Source organism: Sus scrofa, chromosome Y, assembly GCF_054392235.1.
Source record: "Sus scrofa isolate SSC_HxYL_T2T_F1_AM1 chromosome Y, Sscrofa_HxYL_maternal_Yorkshire_Landrace_v2.0, whole genome shotgun sequence".
In the NCBI taxonomy this organism is placed as follows: Eukaryota; Metazoa; Chordata; class Mammalia; order Artiodactyla; family Suidae; genus Sus; species Sus scrofa.
The window spans coordinates 19,773,338-19,800,956 of NC_139402.1; the positions used below are offsets into that span (position 1 = coordinate 19,773,338).

Genomic DNA, 27,619 nt, shown 5'->3' on the forward strand with positions numbered 1-27,619 from the left:
GTGCATTTGAGAAGAATGTATATTCTGAATTTTTTGGATATAATGTCCTGAAGATATCAATTATGTCTAATTTTTCCATGGTGTCTCTGGGATCTCTGTTGCCTTATTGATTTTCTCTCTAGAGGATCTGTCTGTTGGTCTGAGTCCATTTCTGTCTAGAGGATCTGTCTAGAGGATCTGTCCATTGATGTGAGAGGGGTTTTTTTTTAATTATAATTTTTATTATAGTATGTCTTTTATTGTAGTATGTCTTCGTGTGGGCCTGTTTAGGTTTAACTTGTTTGGGGCCCTCTGTGCTTCCTGTATCTTGATTTCTGTATCCTTTAGATTTGGAGAGTTTTCAGACATAATTTATTCCAATATATTTTCAATCCCCTTTTCTTTTTCTTCTCCTTCTGGAATTCCTATTATGTGTAGATTGGCCTGCTTTATATTATCCCATAGGTCTCTTATATTGCTTTCATGTTTTTTCATTTGGTTTTCTGTCTGCTGTCCTGTTTGGGTGATGTCCATTATTCTATCTTCCACGTCACTAATTGATTCCTCTGTGTTATTCATTCTGGTCTTTATTTCCTTTAGCTCAGTTTGTATCTGAGAGGGGAGCTGGCTAGGGGCGAGTGGGCTTGGTAGGGCACGCCTCTGTGGTGGGGCGCTTCCCACAGTCTGGTGGAGGTTGGCCAGATCATGCCGCATTGGCAGTGCATTTCCCGAGGGCAGTGGGGCCAGTCCATGGCAGATAGGAGGTGGATTATGGCTGCTGTGGTAGGGTGGGGGTGTGGGATGCGCTGGGAAGGTTCTGTTTTCTGCTAGCTGGCGGGTAAATGTGCACACTGGGGCACGCAAGGCATTTTCTGTGGAAGCCCGTCCCTCTTCCACTCCCCTCCCCAACAATGGTGCCTTGTCTCTCCTGCAGCCCTGGATCTTTTCCCAGGTTCCCTCTATTGTGGCTTTCCACTCCCAGTCCTTAGTGTATTGCTCCCCCTGCCTGGGGCACACTGCTTCCTAATCCCTTAAGCTGTCTCCACACTGCCAACACCAGCTTGCTCCCAGGGACTGACCTCTGGAGCCAAAGTCTCAGGGCCTAGCCCCCACTGATTGTCTAAGTCTTTGGTGTCTGTGCCAGTGGTTCAGATGATCTGTACGTCTCTCACTCTGCTTTTCAGATCTCAGACCTGATGCTGTGATTTTCTCCATGTCTGGAGATCCCTCCAACTCCATTGATCTTTCTGTCAGTTAGGTGGCTTCCTAGGGTGTGGGTTCCCTTTTTCCTTCACAGCTCCCTCTTGGGAGTGCTAGTTCAGTCCTGATTCCCATTCTCTCTCTCTTCTCTCTTTTCTTGGTCTACCCAGTTATGTCAGGAGATTCTTGCTGTTTTTGGAGGTTTAAATTCTTCTGCCAGCATTCAGCTGGTATTCTGTGCGAGTCATTTTACGTGTAGATATATGGAGTTTTTTTGTTGTGTTTGTGGGAGAGGGCGAGAGTGTCCCCCTACTTTTCCACCATCTTGCCCCCCCTCAGCATATTCTTAATCCAGTCATTGGTTGATGGACATTTAGGTTTGTTTCCATGTCTTGGCTGTTGTGCCTAATGCTGCTGTAAACATAGGAGTACACGTATCTTTTTCAGTGAAAGTTTGGTATGGATATATGCCCAGCAGTGGAATTTCTGTATTATATGGTGCCTCTGTATTTAGTTTTCTGAGGTACCTCCATATTGTTTTCCACAGTGGTTGTACCAGTTTACACCCCCACCAACAGAGTTAATGATTGGCATTCTGACTGACGTGAGGGGGTATCTCATTGTATTGTTGCTTTGCATTTCTCTGATAATTAGTAAAATTGAGAATTTTTTCATATGCATGTTGTCCATCCATATGTCTTCTTAGGTTTATTTAGGTGTTCTGCCCATTTTTCAATTGAGTTGGTTTTTTTTGTTGTTGAGTTGAACGAGTTACAGAACTGAACTTTTAAGTCACACCAAAAGTTGGAACATTTTCTGATTTATTGCCTCTGCCTCTGTTACTAGAGAAAACAAATAAGGCTCTTGATTAGAAGTAATCACTGTTGATTGGAAATAATCAAATGAGACTCTTGATTGGAAGCAAGTACTTGCACTGCTTACTTTCACCCCCTCTGAGGGCACCTGAGCAAAGTTAAGATAAGCCAGGCTACACGCTGTAGAAATCATGCAGCTACATAATGTTCATACACTACCTATTTTGGTTAAAATAGACCAAAAACGGGTCAGTTAAAACTCACTATTCAAAAACATTTAAGGCTATATATTCTTCAGAGAGGTACCATGGATTTATTCCATTCTTCTAATGGAAAGTTTATAATGAAAAGTATTGCATTTTAAGTTGTAAAAGAGCCTTGTATAATTATTTAGTTAAAAATCTGTTTAGGGATTGATTAATCGTGAAATGCGTACTAATTATGGTTGTTGAAATGCTCACCTCAGTAAAAAAATCCTGAAGGAGACATGATTTGTGAGATCACCGGTGTGTATTCAGAGAGATTTACAAGTTTAAGAGCTATTATACTGAGAGCTATAGACAGACATAAGTACCTGGCTTCTGTGACATGGCATACATAGAGAGCTTCAGGCCTGTCTCCTCCCAGCTCAACGATGAGGGTAAACCAACTCCTACTCTACTGAGTTCAGAGATCAATTTTGGAAGTCTAAACCACTCTTTTTCTCACCTGAGGAAATAGAATGGGGAAAAGTTTTTCTCCAAGTTACCAGAAAGAGAATTGTTTGAGGGAAGGCCAGTAAGCCCACCTAAAAATATTGGGAAATAGTGGTGTTCTTTTTTTCTTTTTAATGTATTTTTTAAATTTTTTTGTTTTTCTAGGGTCATATTTGCAGCATATGGAAGTTCCCAGGCTGGGGTGGAATCAGAGCTGCAGCTGCCAGCCTACACCACAGCCACAGCAATGCCAGATCCAAGCTACTTCTGTGACATCACAGCTGATGGAAACACCGGATCCTTACTAATCCACTGAGCAAGACCAGGAATCAAACCCTTGTCCTTATGGTTGTCAGGCTAGTTCCTACCAATGGGAGCTCCTAGTGGTACTCTTTTGCTTTTGCTTTCTTGACTAGCCTTGTCTGGAGGCTTGTATGGATCAGGGCACAGTCCTACTGTTCATGAGAAACCTAGCTGGTGAGCTGGGCTAGATGGGAACTGCTATTATTTTCCAATCTCTAAAACTATATTGTTATTTCTGTATGTTATATTGTATGTGATAAGAAGGGAATGTAAATGTTGTTTAAAGTGAGTACAAATAGTGTAATAGTTGGTGCACAAGTAGGGTTTTTTTTTTTTTTTCCACAGGCTAGGGGCTGAATCAGAGCTATAGCTGCCAACCTGCACCACAGTCACAGCAACATCAGATCTAAGCCTTGATTACAACCTACACCACAGCTCATGGCAACACTGGATCGTTAACCGACTGAGCAAGGCCAGGGATCGAACCTGCATCCTCATGGATACTGGTCAGATTCATTTCCACTGAACTATGGACAGGACTCTAGTGTGATGGTTTTTGATGCAGGATCAGTAGTATGCCTCCTCTACTTGGCACTTAAACAAACCACTCATATGCAGCATGGATTAGCTGTGGAGATGTCTGCCACTTTTTGATAAGAGCATTCGCTTATGAGAGAAACCTCAACTCAGACCTGTTTATGGTTTCCCAGTATTGTGGTGGAGGATTGTGATAGTTAGTGGGTTGTAGTTTAAGAAACTTGTAAAGATGGAGGAAAAAGCCCCACCTGGTCATATTACTGTATGGAGAGGTTTGGGTAGGATTCATTGACCTGGGTCCTCAGGTGCTTATGATTGAGTTTCTGAGATTTGGAAAGATAACTTTCAGTGCCAAGTAAGTTTGTTGGAAAAATGTGTTATTAACTAATAGCTTTCTGGAAATTGCATAGGCTCTAGGCGCCATTGTTCACTTCTGAAATGGCCCTGGAATTTAGACAAGATTAAAACTGGTGTGTGCTGTGTTCTATGTACTTGGCATAGTTTCCCAGATTGGAAAGGCAAGGTGTGTAGGTGTAGTACCCAAATGAGATTTGAAATGAAGGGGTATTAATTGGATTTTGACTATCTGCCTCCTTTCTTAACCTTCTCATTTTTAAGAGTACATTAACCTTCATTTTAGGATTCATATGTACAGTCCTGAGGTCAACATACTGTTCCACCTACTCAGTGACATATAAACTAGATTTTCATAGCACTGTAGGCTAGGAACTTAGCCCTGTCTCTGGGATGTTCTGCAGCAAGCTATGTATAAATACTCACTGGGATGAGGCCCAGTGTTGAAGACTCCATATACCTGGCTCCTGGATTTATGGGATCATTTAGGAATGACTTAATTCTCTATCTTGCCCTTTGTATGACTTGGCTCCTGGGTTAATAACCAGCAAGATGCTTGCAAGTCCTCATGTCTAACCCACTCTTCACATCTAGCCCCTTGGAGTTTTACTGTGAATTTCCACATTCTTGGTTTAGTTCCCTAGTGGGTAGTTAGGAGATGCTCCTTGAGTGCCTTATGTATGTTGGTGCCACTTGTATAAATAGGTCTCTTTTTATTGTGTGTCACCTTCTGTAGGAAGGTTACTTGGAAAAGGTGGAAAGATAACTCTACAGATTTAAAGCAAATGTAGTTCTAGGATTAGATTTGTAAGAAAGGAGTCATGTTGACTTATTTTTCCTCAAGAAAAAGCAAACTAGACAAAAATAATTTAATGGCAGATACTTTTACACTTGCTATTAACTCCCTCACATCTGATTTTTACTGTTTGAAGCATTTTAACCTGTATTGCAGTCCTATGGAACAAGCAGGAAATTAAATTCTGAATAACTACAAAAGTTTATGGGTCCCACTTGTTTCATGGCTTTGTTTTAGGTGTTCAGAGTTCCAAGAGTGAATAGCAGACATGTGGGTCCTATTTTTTGTTAAGAAAATGGGTATAATGTTATCAGCAGCCTTCACTGGACTCCCAGATGCCACATAACATTCTAGCAACCTTTGTGGAGATTGCAGAACTCCTGCACAGAAAGTGGCTGTATGTTTCTGTGTATCTTAATAATACCTGTTGTTACGAGGTTTATGGTAGAGCTTTTTCCTTTATCTTGGATGGAGATGCATATTAAATGCCTTTTTTATTCCAACAGACCCCTGGTAAAGATTGAAATGCTTTGATAGTACCGAGGTGTTATTTTGGATCTGCCTGTTCTGAGTCTCTGTTCTTCTCCTCCCTCCTTTGTATACTTTCAGTGTGGAACCAGCTCTGTAGGGACCAGATCCAAAGATATGTGCCTGTTTGCATTTTTGAAGTATTGCTCATTGATCAAGTTTGATAAATATTTCCTGTAATGGGACATTGTCTGTTGAGGGAGTGCCACTCCCAAATGCCTTCAGTCTAAAATGTGTTGCTTGTTTCCTCACTCTCTGGTATGTGGCACAACATAATACAAATGAAGAGGATAATGCAGTTACCAGTTTTTTTTTTATGATTAGCCAGGAAAAGTGGAACTTCCTCAGTGTTACATGAGAGGCTCCAGTCTAGGAGGTGCCACTAGGCCACTCCAGTTTGGAAGTAGCTCTTTCACCAGATTTCAACTAGTACCTTTCACCCAGAACTTTCTAGATCTCCCACCCACACCAGTTGATCTGTATTTCATTGGTGTCCATGGGGAGAAAGACTTCAATCTGGTAGAAAAGGAATGCAGGATGATGGTGGCAAGGGTTCTGCAGAGCCTATTTAATTTGGTGGGCCTGGTGGGATTACCCAGCAGATCTTGCATTATACAGCTGTCTTTGTGTGACTATATGTGTGGGCTTGCATCACCATCCACCTAAAGTTTATTTTTGTCAGGTATTCTGGTGGAGACTTTGGGGGGAAAAAACTTGAATTTTAAAGGCTGGTTGTGATGTGCTAGGTGTTGGGAAAACTAGGCCTGGATGGGGAGGGAGAACGAGGAAGGAAGGAGAGAGCAGGGTAGACTCCCCTTCTCTTACTCACCCCTACCGAGTGCCAAGTTTACTCTCAACTATGGTTACTTCTCTGCTATAGTATCCAATATTCTCTTGTTCCATCCCTCTTACTCTAGTTCTGTTTGTTATGATTAAAAAATTTATGCTTGGTTTTGGACTGTTGGTGTTACTGGCAAGAATATGTGGTGAGCCATCTTAGTGGTTTCCCTTAGCAGTTCCCCATAGCTACACAGAGGACCTGATAGGCAACGTTGCAGTCTTCTACCAGGTAAAATTATGAAGAATGCTCTACCTTCCAGAGATTCTTTTTCTGATTCCCTTCCACTCCACAAATAGTCTAATTGATCTTGCTGTGGAGAATGGAATGATTTTTATTTGTTTGATGTGGTGTTGTTTAGGACATTTTCCATTGTGTTGGTAGTACTTGAACATCATGGTATACAGGCTTTTAATGGGTGACTCAGTGGATTGTTCATCAGAGTATCTACAGAGTAACTGGAGGCATTGGAAAACATTCTGGTACCAGCAGTGTCTAGGTGCCTCTTATTTGCTATCCTTAGTAACCTGTTCCCTCTACCACTTTGCTCTCTCTGTTCCTCTCTTCCATGTTTTAAAGTACAAAAGCACATGTTCGGGTATTTGTCTTACTAACAAAGGAAATACATTGACTTAAGAAATAACGGGACTTATTTAAACTGTGAAGGAGGAGAAAGAAAGTTTTCATACAATTCGATCTCCATACTGTTTACTTTATACTGTGTTTTGGTCCTCAGTGAAAACAATGCAAGAAGGGTGTGTTTCTGAGCAGGCAGTTGCTAAAGGTGGTTTGTCCTAGGTGTTAAAAGCCCTTCTGGTTATTGAAACTACCATTTAGAAGCAGAACATGGCCTTAAGCACACTGAAAATGATTATGTCTCATAATAAATGATTATACCTCAAAAAAAGCAATTAAAATCCTACATGCACCATCATAATCCTATTAATAAGAAAGCATCATGCAGCAACCTAATTGGTGATGTGGTTAAGGCCTATGGACATGGAAAATGCAAAGGGGAGGGAAGAGAGATAGTCTTGGCTACTTTGCCTGGCCAGCCTTCCCCTTGAAACGAGTGGAAATGGGTGACTTTTTCCCACTTTTTATGTGCAAACAGCTCAACCTATTAGTTTGGACTACTTAAGACTTCTCTCTAACGATTTCATGCTCCCAGGCAAAACCAGTCAGGTTTGGCACTTAATCTAATCCAGGTTTTGGCTCAGTTAACTCACCAAGCCACTGATTCTTTTAAATCCACAATCTGTAAATTATGTGCTTGAGGAGTGTAGAATGCATTTGACCTCAGATTTCCTGACATTCTGACTATTGTATATTCCACCTCTCACTGGTTCTGCAAGAAGAGTCAGTGTCTGCATGCCTATGAATCCCTGAGATCTGGCAACATACACTTTAAAATGTATTCATTCCTAAAAGACTGGAAAAGGCAAAGGAGTGGAGAGCAGGTGGGGTAATATTTGCTGTACCTTAGATTATATTGCATGTTGTTGTTTTAAAAATCTCCCCACCCTAAGTACCTCTAGCCAGAGAGGTTACATTTAGTTCTCCCATTTACATTTGGGCTTGATATGTTCCTTTGCTCCTGGACATTCCTAGATCATGAAGCATTGTTTGCTTTGGTATGCATTTTGTATGAATTGCTCAGAAAGATTTTTATTTCCCTGTTTGGATCTTCTTTACTTAACATCCTATAACTTTTTAAAAAGACCAATCCATTAAAAGATGCTATCAAGAAATTGGACATGTTTTCAGGAACTCCTTGAAGGGCAACATCACAGGTAGGTAAACAGTTATAAAGGTCTGCATGTGTAGGATGAGGAATCTGCTTATGTGGTAGGAGCTTTCTTCTCCTTGTAAATACTGAATACTGAAGTGTAACCTACCTTCTCACAACCACAGTGAACCCAGAAAGGATGAGGGGGGATATCTCCATCTAGCTGCCGACCCTAGATTTATGGTGCAAATAAAAGTTGGTTCAGGTTAGCATTGTGCCACTTTAAAAGATTTAACCCCTACAGGGACCTTTCAGTTCACTTGGTTGTTAACTTGCCATTTTGTATTTATGTATGAGGATAACAGTATATAAGTGAAATAATAAATATATGTTCTTTTCTAACTAGCTTTAGTTACTATTTTTATGATTTTTAAGGTTTCATCACACTATAGCATGTATCACTACTTCAGTTTATTTAATGACTCGGTTTTATTCTATTTAGCATAGATATATAGCATATTTGTTTATTTCATTCAGGATGAATATTTGGCTTTTGGGGCTTTTTCAAATAATGTCGCTAATGAACATTAGTGTACGTGTATTTGTTTGAACACCTGGTTTCAATTCTTTTGCACATATGCATACTGGTAGAGTTGTTGCTTTACATAGTAATTCTGTGTTTAGTATTTCAAGGAACTCTCAGCATCTTTTCCACAGTCCCTACAATATTTTATACCTTCACCAGTAATCAAAAGGCTCCAGTATTTCTACAGCCTTTCCTTGATTTTTGTTTTTTTGGTGTGGTAAAATATGTACTAAAATAAAATTTAGATGTACTAAATACATTTTAACCATTTAGACATACTGTTCTATGCCATTTGATTCACTTACATTATTATACAATCATTATTTATCTACAGAATTTTTACCTTCCCCAACAAAAACTCTTGTAATGATTGCACACTAACATCCTCCGATGACAACCACCATTCTATTTGTAGCTGTAGAGTATTTTAGTTACCAGATGTATGTGGAATTGTGCATTCATTGCATGCATCTATTGTATTTTGTTTACCTGTTCATTCATTGATGGAGATTTGTGTTCTTTGCACCATTTATTTATTTATTTATTTAAATTATTTATTTATTCACTTACTTAATTTTTCTTTTTAGGGTTGCACCTGCACATATCAAACTTCCCAGGCTAGAGATTGAATTGGAGCTGCAGCTGCCAGCCTACACCACAGCCACAGCAATATGGGATCCAGGCCACATCTTTGACCAACAGCACAGCTCACAGCAATCCGGATCCTTAACCCAGGGATCAAAGCTGTATCCTTATGGGTGTCAGTCAGGTTTGGGTTTGTTGCTGCTGAGCCACAGCAGGAATACCCTCTTTGTACCTTTTAGCTCATTGAATACTGTTGGTATAAATGTTGGTGCACAAATATCTCTTCCTGTCTCCTTTAAATTATTTTGTGATTTACTCATAGTAGAGTTAGTTGGTAGACCAAATTATAATTGTATTTAATTTTTTGAGGATGTGCTTTGCTATTTTCCACAATGGCTACATTATTTTATGTTCCCCAGAACAATAAAAGTCCTAATTTTCCCACATTATTGACATATTTTTAAAAATAATAGCCATTCTAAAGTGAAGTAGCACATTTTGGCTCTAATTTGGATTTCCCTAATGATTGGTGATTTTGAGCATATTTTCATGAGTTTATTGGTTTATTTTCTTAGGAGAAATATCTGTTCATCCCCCTTACCCATTTTTAAATTGAAATATAATTGTTATATAACATTATATAATTTTAAGCTATAAACACTATTATTTAACATTTGATACATTAAAAAGCATACATCAAAGGTCTTGTTACCATTCATCATGGTATAATTGACTACCTTTTACCCCTATTGCCTCCAACACCATTTCCCTCTGCTAACCTATTAACTCTTTATCTGTGGGTTTGTTTTTGTTTTGTTTTGTCTATTACTAGGTTCGTATTACTAGGTTCGCTTACATTCCACATGAGTATTTGCCTTTTACCAACTGACTTAATTCACTTAACATAGTACCTACCCTCAAAATCCAGTCATACCCAGATGGCAAGTTTCATTTTTTTTGAATGGCCGTGTTCTATCATATATGTCAATAATAGTATTCTGTCACATATTGTACATATACACATACCACGTCTTTCTTCATGCAACATTATATGGACACTTAGGTTGTTTCTGTGCCTTGGCAATTGTAAGTAATTCTGTAGTGAACATAGGGGCTCCATGTAGCCTTTCTGATTAGTGTTTTGGAATTTGGGAAGATAAATACCTAAAAGTATTTTCTGGATCATAGCATAGGTCTAGTCTTAATTTTTTAAGGAGTCCATACTATCTTCAGTGGTGAATAAACTTACATTCATGCCAACAATGTATGAGGGTTTCTTGTTCTTCACATCTTCTCCATTGCTTATTATTTCTTGTCTCTTTGATAATAGCCATTCTCACAGGTATGAAATAGAATCTCATTGTGGATTTGATGTGCAGTTCCCTAAGAATTAGATGTGGAGCATCTTGTCACATGTCTGTTATTATGTGTTCTTTAAGAGAATGTCTGTTCAGGTTCTGCCAGTTTTAAAAGTCAGGTTATTTGGGTTTTTGGTGTTAAGTTATGAGTTCTTTATTTTGGACATTAAGCCTTTATGGTTATACAGCTTTCAGATGTCTTCTCCCATATACTAGGTTGCCTTTCCATTTTGATGATAGTTTCTTTTGCTGCACAGAAGCATTTCATTTTGCTGAGGCTCATTTGTTTATGCTTTTGCTTCCCTTGCCTTTGGAGTCATATACATATATAAGAACATTTCTGAGACTGATAGAAGGAATCTTACCATACCTGTTTTATTTAGGAATTATATGATTTCAGGTCTTACTTTCCAGTCTTTAAACTATTTTGAGTTAAATTTTGATATGGAAAGAGATAGTGATCTAATTTCATTTTTTTGCATGTGACCATTCAGTTTTCCCAATACCATACATATATTAAAGAGATGTCCTTTCTCTATTATATGTTTTTGGCTGCCTTCTTATAAATTGTCTGTATTTATGTGGATTTATTTCTGGCTTAGCTCTGATGAATTGATCTTTATCTATTTTTTTTTTTGCCAGTACTTTATTACCATAACTTGTAATATAGTTTGAAACCAGGGAGTATGACGTCTAGAGCTGTATTCTTTCTCAAGATTGTTTTGGTATTTGAGATACTTTCTTGTTCTATATAGTTTTAGAATTAATTGTTATAATTCTGTGAAAAATAACATTGGAATTTTGATAGGGTTGCATTGAATCTGTAGATTTCTTTGGGTTATGGACATTTTAACAGTACTAATTCTTAATACCCATAAGTAAGAAATATCTTTCCATTTAATGTGTTGTCTTCAATGTCTTCCATCAATGTCTTATAGTTTTTAGAGTATGGGTCTTTCACCCCTGGATTAAATTTATTCGCAAATGTTTTATTCTTTCTGATACAATTGCAAGTGGCATTTTCCTAATTTTTTTCTTATAGTTTGTGTTTGGTTTATGAAAATGTCACAGATTTCTGTCTATTTTGTTTTGTATTCTGCAGCCTTACTGAATGCATTTATTTTAAAATTTTTTTGATGGAGTCTTTAGGGTTTTCTATATGTGGTATCATGTCAACTGCAGATACTGAAAGTTTTACTTCTGTCTTTCTAATTTGGATACCTTTTACTTCTTTTTTCTTGCTATGTTGCTCTGGCTAGGACTTCCAATTCTATTTGAATAAAGGTGAGAGTGGGCGCTCAGCTTGTTTCTGCTCTTACAGAAAAAGTTTTCAGTTTTTCCACATAAAGTATGATATTAACTATGGGTTTGCCATATGTGACATTTATTTTCTTTTTTTTTTTTAATATTGTGATATAGTTGACCCATAGTGTTGTGATAGTTTCAGGTGTACAGCAAAGTGAATCATATACATATATCCATTCTTTTTCAGATTCTTTACCTACATACATCATTACAGAGTATTGAGTAGATTTCTTGTGCTGTATGGTATGACATTGTTAACTTTTCGATTTTGTGTATAATAGTATGTATATGCCACTTCCATCCTCCCAGTTTACCCCCTCTCTAGTGTTTCCTCTTCTATAACCCTAGGTTTGGCTGCAAAACCTTTGAGTGTGTTTCTCTTTTCTGAATAAGTTCTTTTATATTGTTTTTTATTAGATGTCACATATTAGTGATCTCATGTGATATTTGTCTTTCTCTGATTTTCCTCACTTACTGTGATAATATCTAGGTGCATCCATGTGACTGGAAATGACATTATTTTGTCCTTTCTTATGGCAGAGTAGTAATCCATTTTATATAGGTACTATATCTTCTTTATTCAATTTTCTGTTATGGACATTTAGGCGATTTCTGTGTCTTGGGTATTGTAAATAATATTACAGTGAGCACTGGGGTGCATGTATCTTTCCACATTATAGTTTTCTCTGGATATATGGGGGATTTCTGGATCATATGTAGTTTTTTATGGGAACTCCATACTCTTCTCCATAGTGATTGTACCAATTTACATTCCCACCAGCGGTGTAGGAGGGTTCCCTTTTCTTCAAACCCTCTTTACCTTTTATTGTTTGCAGAATTTTCAATGGTGGACATTCTGACTAGCGTGAAGTGACATCTTATTGTAGTTTGGATATGCATTTTTCAAATAGTGATGCTGAACATCTTTCATGTACTTATTGGACATCTGTTTGTTATCTGTGGAGAAATGTCTGTTTAGATCCTCTGACTTTTTTTTTTTCTTTTTTTTTTTTTTTTGGTTTTTAAGGCTGCACCCATGGCATATGGAAGTTCACAGGCTAGCGTCAAATCAAATCGCAGCTACAGCGGCTGGCCTGCAGCTCAGCCACAGCAGTGTGGGATCTGACACCAATCTGCAACTTAACAGTATAGCTCATGACCATACTGGATCCCCGACCCACTGAGTGAGGCTGGAGATTGAACTCACATTTTCACAGATACTAGTCAGATTTGTTTCTGCTGTGCCACAACAGGAACTCCTTTTGCCAATTTTTTGACTGGGTTGTTAGGTTTTTGATATAAAGCATAAGAAATGTTTGTGTATTTTGGAGATTAATCCCTTGTTGATTGCATCATTTTCAGATATTTTCTCCCATTCTCTGTGTTGTCTTTTTGTTTTGTTTATGGTCTCCTGTGCTTTGCAAAGCTTTTATGTTTAATTTGGTCCAGTGTGTTTATTTTTTGTTTTTATTTTTATTACTCTAGAATATGGATCAAAAATAATTTCTGTGATTTGTGTGAAAGAATGTTATGCCTAGTTTTCCTGAAGGAGTTTTGTATTATCTTCCATTTAGATCTTTAATCCAGTTTGAGTTTATTTCTGTGTATGATGTTCTGATTTCATTCTTTTTTTTTTCCTTTAGGGCCACAGCTATGGCATGTGGAAGTTCCCAAGCTAGGGATCAAATTGGAGCTACCCCTGCTGGCCTGGACCACAGACATAGCAATGAGGGATCTGAGCCATATATATGTCCTGTACCACAGCTCATGGCAATGCTGGATCCTTAACCCACTGAGCAAGGCTGGGGATAGAACCTCCATCCTCATGGATCCTAAATGGGTTCGTTAACCACTGAGCCATGAAGGGAACACCCTGATTTTATTCTTTTATGTGTACTTGTCTAGTTTTTCCAGCACCACTTACTGAAAAGACTGTTTTTTCTTTATTGTGTATTCATGCCACCTTTGTCATAGCTTAATTGATCATAGGTTTGTGGGTTTATTACTGGGCTTTCTACCCTGTTCCAGTCATCTGTAGTTACGCTTTTGTGTCAGTACATAATGTTTTGATGACTGTAGCTTTGTAGTATAGTCTGAAGTCAGGAAGCTCCATTCCTCCAGCTCTGGTTTTCTTCATCAAAACTGCTTTGGCTGTTTGGGATCTTTTGTGTTTCTATACACATTTTTAAATTTTTTCTTCTAGTCTTATGAAAAATGACAATGGTAGGTTGGTAGGCATTACGTTGACTTTGTAGATTATCTTGGGTAGTATAGACATTTTGACAGTGTTCATTCTTCTAACCTATGAACATTGTGTATCTTTCTGTCTTTGTCATCTTTCATTTCTTTCATCAGTGTCTAATAGTTTTCAGAGTACAGGTCTTTTTGTTTGTCTAGATAGGTTTATTTTTAAGTGCTTTATTAATTGTAATGCAAGGGTAAATGTGATTATTTTCTTAATTTCTTTTTCTGATCTTTAGTTGTTAGTATATAAGTATGAAAGAGATTTTGGGGTATTAATTTTGTGTCCTGCAGGTTTCCAAAATTCATTTATGAGTTCTAGTACTTTTCTGGTAGCATCTTCATGATTTTCTCCATATCCTGTCATTTGCATAGAGTGACAGTTTTCCTTCTTCTTTCCCAGTTTGGATTCCTTTTATTTCTTTTTCTTCTCTGATTGCTGTGGCTATGACTTCTAAAACTATGTTAAATAAAAGTAGTAAGAATGGACATCCTTGTTCCTGAGCTTAGTGAAAATGATTTCATCTTTTTGCCATTGATAATGATATTAGCTGTGGGTTTGTCATATATGGCATTTATTATGTTTAAGTAGGTTTGCATTTTGCCCACTTTTTGGAGAGTTTTTATCATAAATTGGTGTTAAATATTGTCAGAACTTTTGTAGCATCTACTGAGATGACTCTGTGGTTTTTGTTCTTTAAGTTTGTTCATGTTTTATTACATTGACTAATTTGTGTGTATTAAAGAATCTTTGCATCTCTGAGATAAATCCTACTTGATCATGGTGTATAATCCTTTTGACATGCTGTATTCTGTTCACTCATATTTTATTGAGGATTTTGCATCCACATTCACCAGTGATATTGGCCTATAATTTTCTCTCTTTTTTGTGGTATCTGCCTGGTTTTGGTATCAGGATGATGGTGGCCTCATAAAATGAACTTGGTGGCCTCATAAAGTATTCATTTATCTTTATCTGTAGTTTTTTGGAAGAGTTTCAGAAGAAAAGGTCTTAATTTTTCTCTACATCATTGATAGAATTTGCCTGTGAAGGCATCTGGTCCTAGACTTTTTTTTTTTTTTTTTAAGCTTTCTTGTTTTTGTTTTTGTTGGCTGTACCTGCAGAATGCAGAAGTTTCTGGGCTAGGTATCAAACTTGTCCCACTGCAGCGATCTAAGCCACAGCAGTGACAATATGGGATCCTTAACACAAAGTGCCACCAGGGGACTCCAGTTTTTTTTAAGATTTTTAATCAGTTTCAATTGCGGTACTTGTGATTTGTCTGCTTATAGTTTCTTTTTCTTCCTGGTTCAGTTTTGTAAGGTCGTACCTTTGTGCTGATTTGTTCATTTCTTCTAGGTTCATTTTATTGGCATATAGTTGCTTGTAGTAGTCTCTTGGAATCCTTTGTGTTTCTGTGGTGCCAGTTTAATTTCTTATTTTTCAATTCTAATTGTACTGATTTGAGCTCTGTCTTTTTTTTCTGGATGAGTCTTGCTATCAATTTTATTGCTCTTTTTAAAGAACAGCTTTTTGTTTCATTGATCTTTTCTGTTGCTTTATTCATCTTGATTTACTCCATTTCTGGTGTGATTGTTATGATTTATTTTCCCTTCTGTAATTGCTGTAGTATAAGGTTTTGTTTCTTATTTGGAATTTTTCTTATTTCCTGAGGTAAGCTTGTATTGCTATCAACTTGTCTATCAGAACTGCTTTTACTGATTCCCATAGGTTTTGGGTCAGTGTGTCTTCATTGTCGTTTGTCTCCACTTATTTTTTTATTTACTCTTTGAGTCTTCAGTGAACTGTGGTTGTTTAATAGTATGCTATTGTTTAGCCTCCCTTTGCTTTTGTTTTCTGAAGTTTTTTTCTTGTAATTAATGTCTAGTCTTTTAGCGTTGTGGTCAGAAAAAATGCTTGATATGATCTCAGTTTTCTTAAAGTCACTGACGCTTGTTTTGTGACCCAAGATGTGATCTATCTTAGAGAATGTTCTTTGTGCACTTTAGAAGAAACTATATTTTTTGCTTTCTATGAAATGTTCTGTAAATATCAGTTAATCTTGTCTGGTCTGATGTATCACTTAAGGCCGATGTTTCTTTGTTGATTTTCTGTCTGAATGATTTGTCCATTGCTGAAAGTGGAATGTTAAAGTGCTTCACTGTTACCGAGTTATGTTGATTTCTCTTTTAATGGCTATTAGCATTTGCCTTATATAATGTGGTACTCCTCTGTTGTGTGCCTATATATTTACAATTTTTTTATCTCCTTCTTGAATTGATCCTTTGATCATTGTGCAGTGTTCTTCCTTGTCTTTTGAAACTCTGTTTACTTTAAAGTCTATTCTGGGAGTTCCCATCATGGCACAGTGGTTAATGAATCTGACTAGGAACCATGAGGTTGCAGCTTCAGTCCCTGGCCTTAATCCTCAGTGGGTCAAGGATCCAGCTTTGCTGTGAGCTGAGGTAGGTTGCAGATGCGGCTCGGATCCCACTTTGCTGTGGCTCTGGCGTAGGCCGGCAGCCACATCTCTGATTTAACGACCCTCCATATACCTCGGGAGTGGTCCTAGAAAAGGCAAAAAGATAAAAAAATAAAAATAAAAATATAGTCTATTCTCTATCTTATGTGCACTCCTGCAGCTTACTTTTAATTTCCATTTCCATGAAATATCGTTCATTCTCTGATTTGCAGTATGTATGTGTCCCTAGATCTGAAATAAATCTCTTTTAGACAGATACGTACATGTCTTTTTTCCTATCCATTCAGCTAGTCTGTGTCTTTTGATTGGAGCATTTAATCCATTTACGTTCAAGGTAATTATCATTATATATGTGTTTATTGCCATTTTCTTAATTGATATTAGCTGATTTTTAATTTTTTCTTCTTTCCCTCTTTTGTTCTTTTCTTTGATGACTTATCTTTAATAATTTATTTTTTTAATGTGTATATATTGTAAGGTTTTTTTTGTTTTTGGTTATCATGTTTTCAAATAGCAGTTTGTATATGTACAAAACTGTTTTAAGTTGCTGGTCTGTTAATTTCAAATGTGTTTCCTATATTGTGCATTCATCCTCTCCTTTTCTCATGTTTGCTTGTTTGAGATCATGTTTTCCTGTGGGTGATTTCTTAGTTTGATTGTATTTTGCCTTTCAGCCTTCCCATTTGTAGTTTTCTTGTTTCTAGGTGTGGTCTTTTCTATTTCATCTAGAGAACTTCCTTAGCATTTGTTATAAAACTGGTTTGATGGTGCTTAATTCTTTTAGCATTTTCTTGTTCATAAAGCTTTTAACATATCAAATATCAAGGCTTGGTACATAGAGTATTCTTGGTTTTTCCCTTTTATCACTTTAAATTTATCAATCCACTGTCTTCTGGCCTGCAGGGTTTTTGCTGAAAAATCAGCTGGGTAGTCTTACAGGGGTTCCCTTGTATTTTATTTGTTGCTTTTCTCTTGTTGTTTTTGTGATCTTTTTCTTTGTATTTAATTTTTGTCGGCTTGATAATATATCTCACTCTGTTCCTCCTTGGGTTTATCCTGTATGGGATTCTCTGTGCTTCCTCTGTTTGATCAGGTGTTTCTTTTTCCATGTTATGGAGGTTTTCAGCTCTAGTCTCTTTATGTATTTTCTCAGGCGCCTTCTCTCTCTTTATTCTGGGCCTCCCCCCACCACAAATTATGCAAATCTTGGTATATTTAAGTTTTCCCAGACATCTCTTAGGCCATCCTTATTTCTTTCTATTTATTCTTTTTGTGGCAGTGATTTCCACATTCTGTCTTCCAGCTCACTTATTTGATCTTCTGTCTCTGTTATGCTGCCACTGAATTTTTTCAAGAGGTTTTTTTATGAGATTTTATTTGTTTGTTTGTTTGTTTTGCTTTTTTTGGACCACAGAGTTTCTGCTGAAAATCTGCAGCATATGGAAGTTACCAAGTTAGGGGTCAAATTGGAGCTGCAGCTGCTGGCCATGGCCACAGCCACAGCAACATAGGATCTGAGCCATGTCTGACCTACACCACAGCTCACAGTGACACTGGATCCTTCACTTACTGAGTGAGGCCAGGATTGAACCTGCATCCTTATGGATACTCTATCATGTTCTTAACCTGCTAAGCAATAATGGGAACTCTCTCATATATTTTTTTATTTTAATTATTTTGTTGCTTTGTTCTTTAAGTCTTCTACCTCTTTGTTAAATATTTCTTATAACTTCTCAATCTGTGTCTCCATTCTTTTTCTGAGATCTTGAATCATCCTTATTGTCATTATTCTGAATTTTTTTTCAGGTAGACAGTCTCTTCATTTAGTTGTTTTTGTGGGTTTCTATCATATTTCTTCATCTGAAACATATTTCTCTGTTGTTCCATTTTGTCTGAGTTTCTATATTTGTAGTCTTCTCTCCATGGGTGAAGGATTTTAAGGTTAAGAATTTGAGGTTAGTCCAGGGGCTTTTGCAGGCTTCCTGATGGGAGGTGCTGATGCCTCTCCAGTGGTGGGTGGTGCTGGGATTTGTCCCTGTGGTGGGCCAGACCTTGACAAGATAGCTGTGGGCTCAGTATAACTTAAGGCAGCTTGTCTGAGTTTAATTTTTTGTTGGTGGTATAATGGCTGTTTTTAGTTTGGATGCTTGCCACCACTTTCTTCAGTGTGCTGACCATTGTTCCCTTGAGAGTAGTTGTGCAGGTATGGCAGCTAGTTCCAGGGCCTGGAATTCTCCATAGTGGTAGTGGCTCATGTGTGGACCCAAAACACATTTTGGGAACAGCAAGGGCTCATTACTGCTCCTGGAGCTGGATGCTAGCTCAGAATGGAGTCCTCAAGAGAGGTCACAGTAGATTATGAGACAGTGGCTCATGTGACACACCCCTGCCCTGGGAGACAGGCAGCAGAAAGAGAAGGAGTCTGGGGAGGAGGGGACAGTTGTGGCTTGTACAACTCCTCCTGGAGCCCAACACTGGGTAGCCTTGGCAGCTGGTCAGAGGCCTTTTGTCAGAGGTAGTGGGTTGAATGTATCTTTCTCCATTCCCTCACATTCAGTCATTAAGTGTTTTTACTTACGAAGCAAGTCTCTTGTAGGCAGCATATATATGGGTCTAATTTTTCTTTTAGCCATTCAGCCATTCTTGGTCTTTTAGTTGGAGGTTTAGTTTATGTGTATTTAACATTACTAGTGATATATGTGTACCTATTTTATCATCATTTTGGTTAGTTATTTTTATAGTTCCTTTCTATTCCTTCCTCTCTTTCTGTCTTCCATTGTGGCTTTAGTGGTTTTCTTTAGTGTTATGTTTAGGTTCCTTTGTAATTTATTTTAGCAGTTTTTTAAAAATTGAAGTTTAGTTAACTTACACTGTTGTATAGTTCCAGATGTACAGCAAAATGATTCAGTTATTAGTATGTAACTGAATATGTATAATTGAATATACGTGTATGTTTACATATATACATATACACACACATACACATACATATATGTTCAGGTTGGGAAGCCAGCATTTTTAGTGGCCCTAGGGGAAGGACAAGAGATAGGGCCCACTCCCAGTGCTTGGAAACCCTATTGATTCTTCTAGCAGACTAGAGAGTTTGTGTGGAACTTGCCTGTCCTACCCAAAACCACCCAGAGAAGACCACCCAGGATACCAGCTGGAAGCCAGAGGTTTTCTGGAAGCCTCACCCAGGACTCTGAATTTCCAAGGCCACATCGTGACTTGTGTTCACCACTCTTCCCAGTGCAGATATAGCAGCCCCAGATTAAGGCCTGGTAGGCGGGAGGGCTAAGGGGCCTGTCTGTAAACACTTTACCTCTTGGTTGGGGAATTAAGGCAGAAGTGGTATATACAAACACACACAGAGATACATACATACACATATACATATATATGCATAATATACACATATTTTTTTCAGATTATTTTCCATTAGATTATTACAAGATACTGAATATCGTTCTTTGTGCTATATGATAGGTGCTTGTTTATCTATTTTATCTTTAGTAGTGTGTATCTGTTAATCTCAGATTTCTAATTTATCCTCCCCCCACACTGTTTTACCTTTTGGTACCATAAAATTGTTTTCAGTGTGCATCTATTTCTATTTTGTAAATACGTTTATTTTATCATTTTTTAAGATTCCACATATAAGAGATATCGTATGATATTTGTCATTCTGAGTTACTTTACTTCGTATCACCATTTCTAGATGTTTCTGCAAATGGTGTCATTTCATTCCCTTTAATGGCTGAGTGATGTTCAGTTGTAATCAATGTACACGTACATTTTCTTATATGTTCCTCTGTTGATGGACACTTGAGTTGCTTTCCTGTCTTGGCTATTTTAAATAGTGCTACTGTAAACATTGGGGTTCATATATATCTTTTTGAAATAGTGTTTTAATTTTCTTCAGATGTGTATACCCAGGGTGGAATTGGAGTTAGGTTTTTCTGCATAGAAGATTAGTCATCTGTGAACAGAGAAATTACATTGATTGAGTTTCATATGTTGAACCATTCTGGCATCCAAGAATACATCTCATGTAATTTGTCAGCTCGCACAATACATTGAAAATGTCATCAAACTGTTAGATAATGTTTTGTTGAATTTTTTTGTGTAGCTATTCACTGGGGATATTTGTAGTTTTTATTTTTGTAATGTCTTTTTGTCTCGTGTGAGACCATGTTAATATAATAGAATGAATTTAGAAGTCTTTCCTTCTCTTCAGCCTTTTGGTTTGAGCCGGATTGGTATGAATTCTTTTAAAATTGTTTGGTAGAATTTTCCAGGCCGAGTGATCCTGGGTTTTTCTTGATGCTGAAGTTTTTGATTCTTGATTCAGTCTCTTAATTGGTTACATATTGTTCATATTTTCTGTTTCTTCATTAGAAAGATTGGTGCATTTGCATGTATTCTCTTATAGTTTTTTTTATTTCTCTAACAGTAGTTACAATGTTCACTTCCATTTGGTTTTGGTTGATTTAAATCTGTTTTTTTCCTAATAAATCTAGCTGTCACTTTTGTTGATACTTCAAAAAAGTGAAAGCTTAGTTTCATTGACTTTTTCCTATTGTTTTTCTGTTCTGGTTTCATTGATCTCTACTCTGATATTTATCATTTCCTTTCTTCTGCTAGCTTTAGGTTTAGTTCTTAATTTTCTTGAGGTATCAAATTAAGTTATTGATTTGAAGTTATGTACTATAACTTCAAATAGTTATGTACTATAAAGGTTTTGTTGCATAAGTTTTGATATATTGTGTTTTCATTTTCACTTGTTTCTGGGTATTTTCACATTTTTTGTAATTTCTTCTTTGACCTGTATTTCTGTTTTGTCAATAAGTTCATTTTTATCATTTTTTAAGACAGATGTTTAATGGTTTGTGGACTTTTCAGTTTTCTTCTGATGTTCTGATTTCATTTTTTTGTGGTCCAGAAATATGTTTGGTATGACTTCTCTCTTTTTAAACTTAGTAAGACTTGGTTTGTGTATGAATGTATATATTCTGTCATGGACCATGTTCTCATGCTCTGTGTGCACATGGGGAAAATGTGTGACATTTCTTCCTGAGCCTTTTGAATTGACCCTCTTGCCATCATATAATGTAGTTCTTTGTTTCTTTTGACAACTTTTTGTTTTGTTTTATCTCTAAAGTTTTTTTTTTTTTTTCCTGATACTGGTTTAGCCAGCCCTCCTCTTCCCTGGCTACTCTTTCCATGGTGTATCTTTCTATGTTTTCACTTTCAACCCATGAGTGTCTTAAAGTGAGTCTGTTTGATTTTTTTTTAATTTTTTGCTTTTTAGAGCTGCACCTGCGGCATATGGAAGTTCCCTGGCTGGGAGTCAAATCAGAACCACAGCTGCTCTCCTGTATCACAGCCACAGCTCACAGCTACACTAGATCTGAGCTGCATCTGTGACCTACACCATAGCTCACGGCAATGCTGGATCTTTAACCCACTGAGTGAGACCAGGGATTGAACCTGCATCCTTGTGGATAATAGTTGGGTTTGTTACCGCTGAGCCACAAAGGGAACACCCTAAAGTTAAGGCTCTTTTAGACTGCATATAGTTAGATCCTGTGTTTTATCAAACCAGTCAATATATTTATTTTGATTGGACTGTAGTAATTTACATTTGAAAAAATTACTGATAGGGAAGAACTTACTATTACCGTTTATCGTCTTCTGCATATCTTGACTATTTTGGGCCCTCATGCCTTCTCATTATATTACTTTGTTTTGTTGACTTTTTGTAGTGATGTGTTTTGATTCCATTCTTATTTGTTTTGTATATAGTCTATATATTTTTTCCTTTTGTATATGGTCTATATATATTTTCTTTGTGGTTGCTATGGAGATTATGTGAAACATCTTTCAGTTGTTAATAATCTATTTTACACTGGTAATAGCTATTGGATATAAAAATTACATATTTTTATGCTAACTTTCCCCATATAGATGTCAAAAATTATATCTTCACGTATTTTGTACCCATTAAAGTGTTTTTACTTTTTTACCTTGAAAATTAGAATTAAAAAGTAGGATTGCCCATTGTGGTACAGTGGTAATGAAACCTGCTAGTATCCATAAGGACATGGGTTCTATCCCTGGCCTCGCTCAGTGGATTAAGGATCTGGCGTTGCCACAAGCTGTGGTGTAGCAGATGTGGCCCAGCTCTGGCATTGCTGTGGCTGTGGCATAGGCTGGCAGCTGTAGCTCTGATTCGACTATTACTTTGGGAACTTAAATAGGCTGTGGGTGTGACCCTAAAAAAAGACAATACAAAAAAAAAAAAGTAGATTTATGGACCTAAATTGCAATAGTACCTGGTTCTCTATCTTACAACTTTGTGTTTCTGTGGAGCATCTTTCTTTTTCAACTTGAATTTTTTGTAGGGGTTGTTTTGTGATAACTCCTTTAGTGTTTTGCTTTAACTGGGAAAAGTCTTAATTTCTCTTCCAGTTTTGAAGGACAGTTTTACTGTTGTTATATTCTTGTTTAACAAATATTTTCTTTCATGCTTATAATTTATTATCTACTGCCTTCTTGCCCACAGTATTTCTTCTAAGAAATCTGTTAGTTTTCTTAAAGAGGTCATGTATGTGATGAGTGACTTATCTCTCACGCTTTTAAGATTCTCTCCTTATCTTTGTCTGTGCTCCCAGCTGGATGGATTTCTATCCTTCAGGAAGACCCCAGTGATTTACCTTTTTCCAATGAAATATGGAATAGAGGACCATCTTCAGATACAGAAAGGAAAACAAAAGATGCAACCACAGTTTCACCCTTAGAAACTCAAATGAGATAGCTCAAACATATGCTGTGTTCCAGTTTTCCCATGAAAGAATATTTTTGGTTATATTAAATCATGCCTACCTAGTGTGAGTTCTGTATCCAAGCAAGTAGTGCAAAGTGTTGGAGATGCTGTCTTTTCAACTGTAATGTTGAAATTTGCTTAGGAGATGATATTTTCAGAGTTAATAGATTAATTAATATTAAGTCTAAAGGGAAAAACATTTTATGTGCTTTTAGAATGCTATTGGGCAGACGGGTCAAGAAAGCAGGCAGCAGGGAGTTCCCATCATGGCACAGAGGAAACAAATACCTCTAGGAACCATGAGGTTGTGGGTTCCATCCCTGGCTTTGCTCAGTGGGTTAAGGATCTGGCATTGCCATGAGTTGTGATGTAGGTTGCAGATGCAGCTTGGATCTGCTGTTGCTGTGGCTCTGGTGTAGACCGATGGCAGCAGCTCCGATTAGACCCCTACCCTGGAAACCTCCATATGTCGCAGGTGTGAAAAAAAAGAAAGAAAAAGCAACATCAGATTTTACTACCCTGAGATAGGGTTTGAATACAGCTTGTATTCATCTTTGTGAGTACTTTTTTTTTTTTTTTGTCTTTTTGGGGCTTCACCCATGGCATGGAAATTCCCAGGCTAGGGCTTAAATCAGAGCTATAGTTGCAGGCCTACACCACAGCCATAGCAGCACAGGATCTGAGCCACATTTGTGACCTGCAGTACAGCTTATGGTAGTGTTAGATCCTTACCCTAATGAGTGAGGCTGGGGATTGAACCTGCGTCCTCATGGATGCCAGTTCATTACTGCTGAGCCATGGCAGGAACTCTAACCCCATTTATATTTAATTTTTAGTTCATCTTGAACCGTATCAGCTGTAATGCTGGGCTTCTGTCACTATCTACTAATTTGTTGTTCCTTTCTTGCTGCTTTTAAGAAATATTAAGTAACATCAATATTTTTTTTTCTGTAAAGGCAGGTGTGACTACTGCCGTATTGATGGTGTGACAGTCCTGAGTATGGACCACAGTGGCTTGATCCAGGAAGGGCTTTGTGTACCTGAGAACATTGTATCTTCTAGCGTGTGTGGACTGGGCTCAGATAAAGGTCAGGAGACTGCCATGAACTCTTTAGGTGGCCTTGAGTTTTCTTCAGAAAAAAATCCAGAGATGCAGTTCGAAGTGAATAAAACTGAGGTGGTGGAGACTTCTTCTGTATATGGAAAACCCCTAGATAACTTCAGTACTGTTCACAAAAGTCCACCTGGAGTACAGAAAAGTTGTATACCTGCAGTAGAAGCTGTGGCCTTAGATAGGTCTTCCAGGGACAAACAGAGTACTCTCAACATCAATGGTCTTAGCTACCTACAGCTGCCCTGGGCCAGTCCTTACATGAAAGGTGCCATGCCAGCCACTTACCCTTTACTTGATTCACCAAGTATGTATTCACTGAAAACATACCAGGCCTTGCCACCTCAGCAATCCTGCAGCTTGACCCAGCCTCTGAATTCTCCAGTCTGCACAAATGAAAAGCACTTTCTCTACCTGCCAACATCTCACTCTGTCAGTCCCCACATTCTGTCCTCTCTGGTTTCACCTGTGAGACTCTCAATACCTTCAGCCTCCGTAGTTGTTCCACGTTTGGTCCGCTGTATAGAGAAAAGCCTGCCCTGGAAGATTGGCGTCAGTCCTTGGAACAGTATTGATTCCCATGCTGCTCCCTGCATCCAGGACAGTGAACAGTTTAGGATGCCCTCTACTGAAGTAGTCACCAGTGGTATCCCTGGAGATACAGGTCTCCTTTTGCCCCTTTCATCTTGGCCATCACCAAAGGTCCGTTTCCCTTCCCAGCCCACCCCAGACAGCTACTCCACATTCCATAAACACTGTTCTGTGATCTCCACCTCTCCATCCAACACCCTGCCAAACTCATGCATGACAGCCAGCAGTGAGTTCCCTATGTCCAGGTTCCTGAAAAGCAAGTATCTGAGGGATCCAGAAGGAGCCCAGAGTGCTCATCCAGTTCCTGAGCACATTGGGAAAACAGGAGGTCAAGATAGAAGAGATGGCAGCTCATATCCTCTGTTGGAAAAGCAGATGGTTACCAAAGATGTCACCAGTAAGTCACTGGACTTGTCTTCTGAAGTAGTGATTGTAGACACTTCCAAAGTTGACCACATGAAAAAGATGGCTCCTATGGTCCTGGTTAACAGCAGAACGGGAAATGGCTTAGTGCTCCCTGAGAGTGACATTCTGAAACAAAGTTCATCTCTTTCAGGAAATGGATATTCTGTCTATAGATCTGAGATTAGCATAGCTCCCTCATCATGGGTGGTGCCTGGGCCAAGTCGTAATGAGGAAAAAAATGGCAAAGGCCTGTCACTGAAAAACAAAGACTCAGCCCAGGTAATACTGCAGCAGCAACCCAGTTGTTTGTTTCCCTGCATGGGCGTCACAGACACCACGGCTACTGTTTGGGGGTCTAAGTTGGACATGAGACATCCAGCTGTTGTGTTGCCAGTTGCAAATGCCAGTGCAGATGACATTAAGGCTAGGATGAACTCCATGGATACTACAGCATGTGTTAGTCAACACATGGGCCAGCCCCTGACCACACCTACCATAAATAGCAGTGGCACCAGCAGCAGGGATAGCAAAGCCAGCAATCCAGAACCAAGTCTCAAAGCAAATGAGAATGGATTCAGACCAAGCTCAGTATTTCTGTCTCCAAATGAGATGTTCATGTCCCCACCAATTACCTACTCTAGGAGTTACTTCCCTTACGCAGCACCTGAAAGCACTCCTCTCAGTCCCCTCTCTTTACCTGGCAAGAGATCTCTTTGCCCTCACTCAATTTCCTTACCAAATAGTACTCTGTTCCCTGGGCATCTTTTCCCAAAGCTCAGACTGCCCTACATGGGCCAGCCACAGTTTGTGACCTATCAAGACTCAGGCATGGGCTATCCCATTATGCCCATAGAGATCACTAAAGAGGAGAAGCCACAGAAATGTTCCTGTTCCCATCACAGAGCCTGTTATGAGGACCCAACCCTTCAGAATCACTTTCCTCAGAAGTTGGAATCTAGCAGCACCAAGTTACATTCAGAAGTCTCCACTGAGAACCTAAATTCAAGCTGTATGTGGAATCAAGGAGGAAATGTTGCCAGGAGTGGCAACCTTGTCTATGTAGACCTTCTGGAAAAGTCATATGCTACAACTGATACAGACATATTCAAACATGCATTGGCAGCTGAGAGTGTTTGTCAGAGTGATGAGCCCACCAAGCCCCCAACTGACACAGCCCTACAGCCACAGGATTTTATCCCTCTAAGTGAGGAGACAAGGCACAGCAGTGACTTCCATGAACCCCATACATTCAGACAGGCTGTAGGCTTAAGCAAGAAGAATGTTTCAGCAGGAACCAACAAGGAGAACCTGGCCATGCCAGTTTTGACTCCATTCCTTGAGCCAACTCTAGGGAATGATGGCCCTTCTGTAACTTCTGGTAAAACCAAAGAGAATCCCAAACCATTTTGCATGGGTGGTGCCCCACCAAGTGTGGATATCACCCCCACTTATACCAAAGATGGAGTTGATGAGGCAGAATCAAACAATGGCAAAGTTCTGAAACCGAAGCCATCTAAGCTGGTAAAAAGAATGGCAAACTCTGCTGGTTATCTGGGTGACCAGTTCAAGTGTGTCACTACAGAGCTGTACGCAGATTCAAGTCAGCTCAACCGGGAGCAGCGGGCTTTACAGGTGAGCCCCCTCCACCCAAATTTTAGGAGCTTGACCAATTGTCATTTTTTTTAATGTGTAAAGAGGACTGGGTGGGAGGGTGGGGCAGATAGGATCAAATAGGAAACCAGACAGATTTGATTAATGAAGCTTGTGATAATGTTTGAAATGTGTCCAAGAAGGATATGTCAGTGATAGCACTTAGAGAAGATTTGTGTATCTGGATACTTCAAGTTATTCTGTAAATTGTGAAAGAACTCTCACGTGCTAATGCCAGAAATTTTAATTATTTCAAAGAATATCTAAAGACTGCATTTTGTTTAATAGTTCTTTGATTTCTCTTCTGTTGATTTATGTTAACAATTACATCTAGAATTGCTGTTTAGAACGCCCTATGTGATTGATACTTGGTGGGAGTGTGTTAATTGCATGTCTCTAGGATTCACGCAGTCTTGACATGCAGACACAAACACGCCCTTTGCATAATGGGATGTATATAGTATGTAACAATGATTCATATAGAAATTTTTCAAGATTTTATCATTATTTAAAAGATGAATAAAGCCAAATTATTTGAAATGTCATGAAAAAAGTTCATGTTAAAAAATGAAGTTATCTAAATGACCCATTGAGTGTTCACCTTTATTACATAAATGGAAGAATTATAAAAGGACAGCATGTTATAGCTAACTACTGCTCAGCATCAGCTAGTTCCAGAGGTTTCTTTTTTCAATTACTTTTAC

The 27,619-nt window shown here is 38.3% G+C and overlaps 1 protein-coding gene across 2 annotated transcripts in view; it reads left to right on the forward strand.

Moving 5' to 3' along the window:
* Nucleotides 1-27,619, forward strand: part of LOC110257970 (BCL-6 corepressor-like) — a 91,227-nt gene that overhangs the window by 20,135 nt on the left and 43,473 nt on the right. For both annotated transcript variants that reach the window (XM_085008958.1, XM_085008957.1), the window contains exon 2: nucleotides 24,115-26,897. In XM_085008958.1, coding sequence (XP_084865084.1) covers nucleotides 24,159-26,897 — 2,739 coding nt within the window. In that variant the 5' untranslated portion in view covers nucleotides 24,115-24,158. The remainder of the gene's footprint in view (nucleotides 1-24,114; nucleotides 26,898-27,619) is intronic.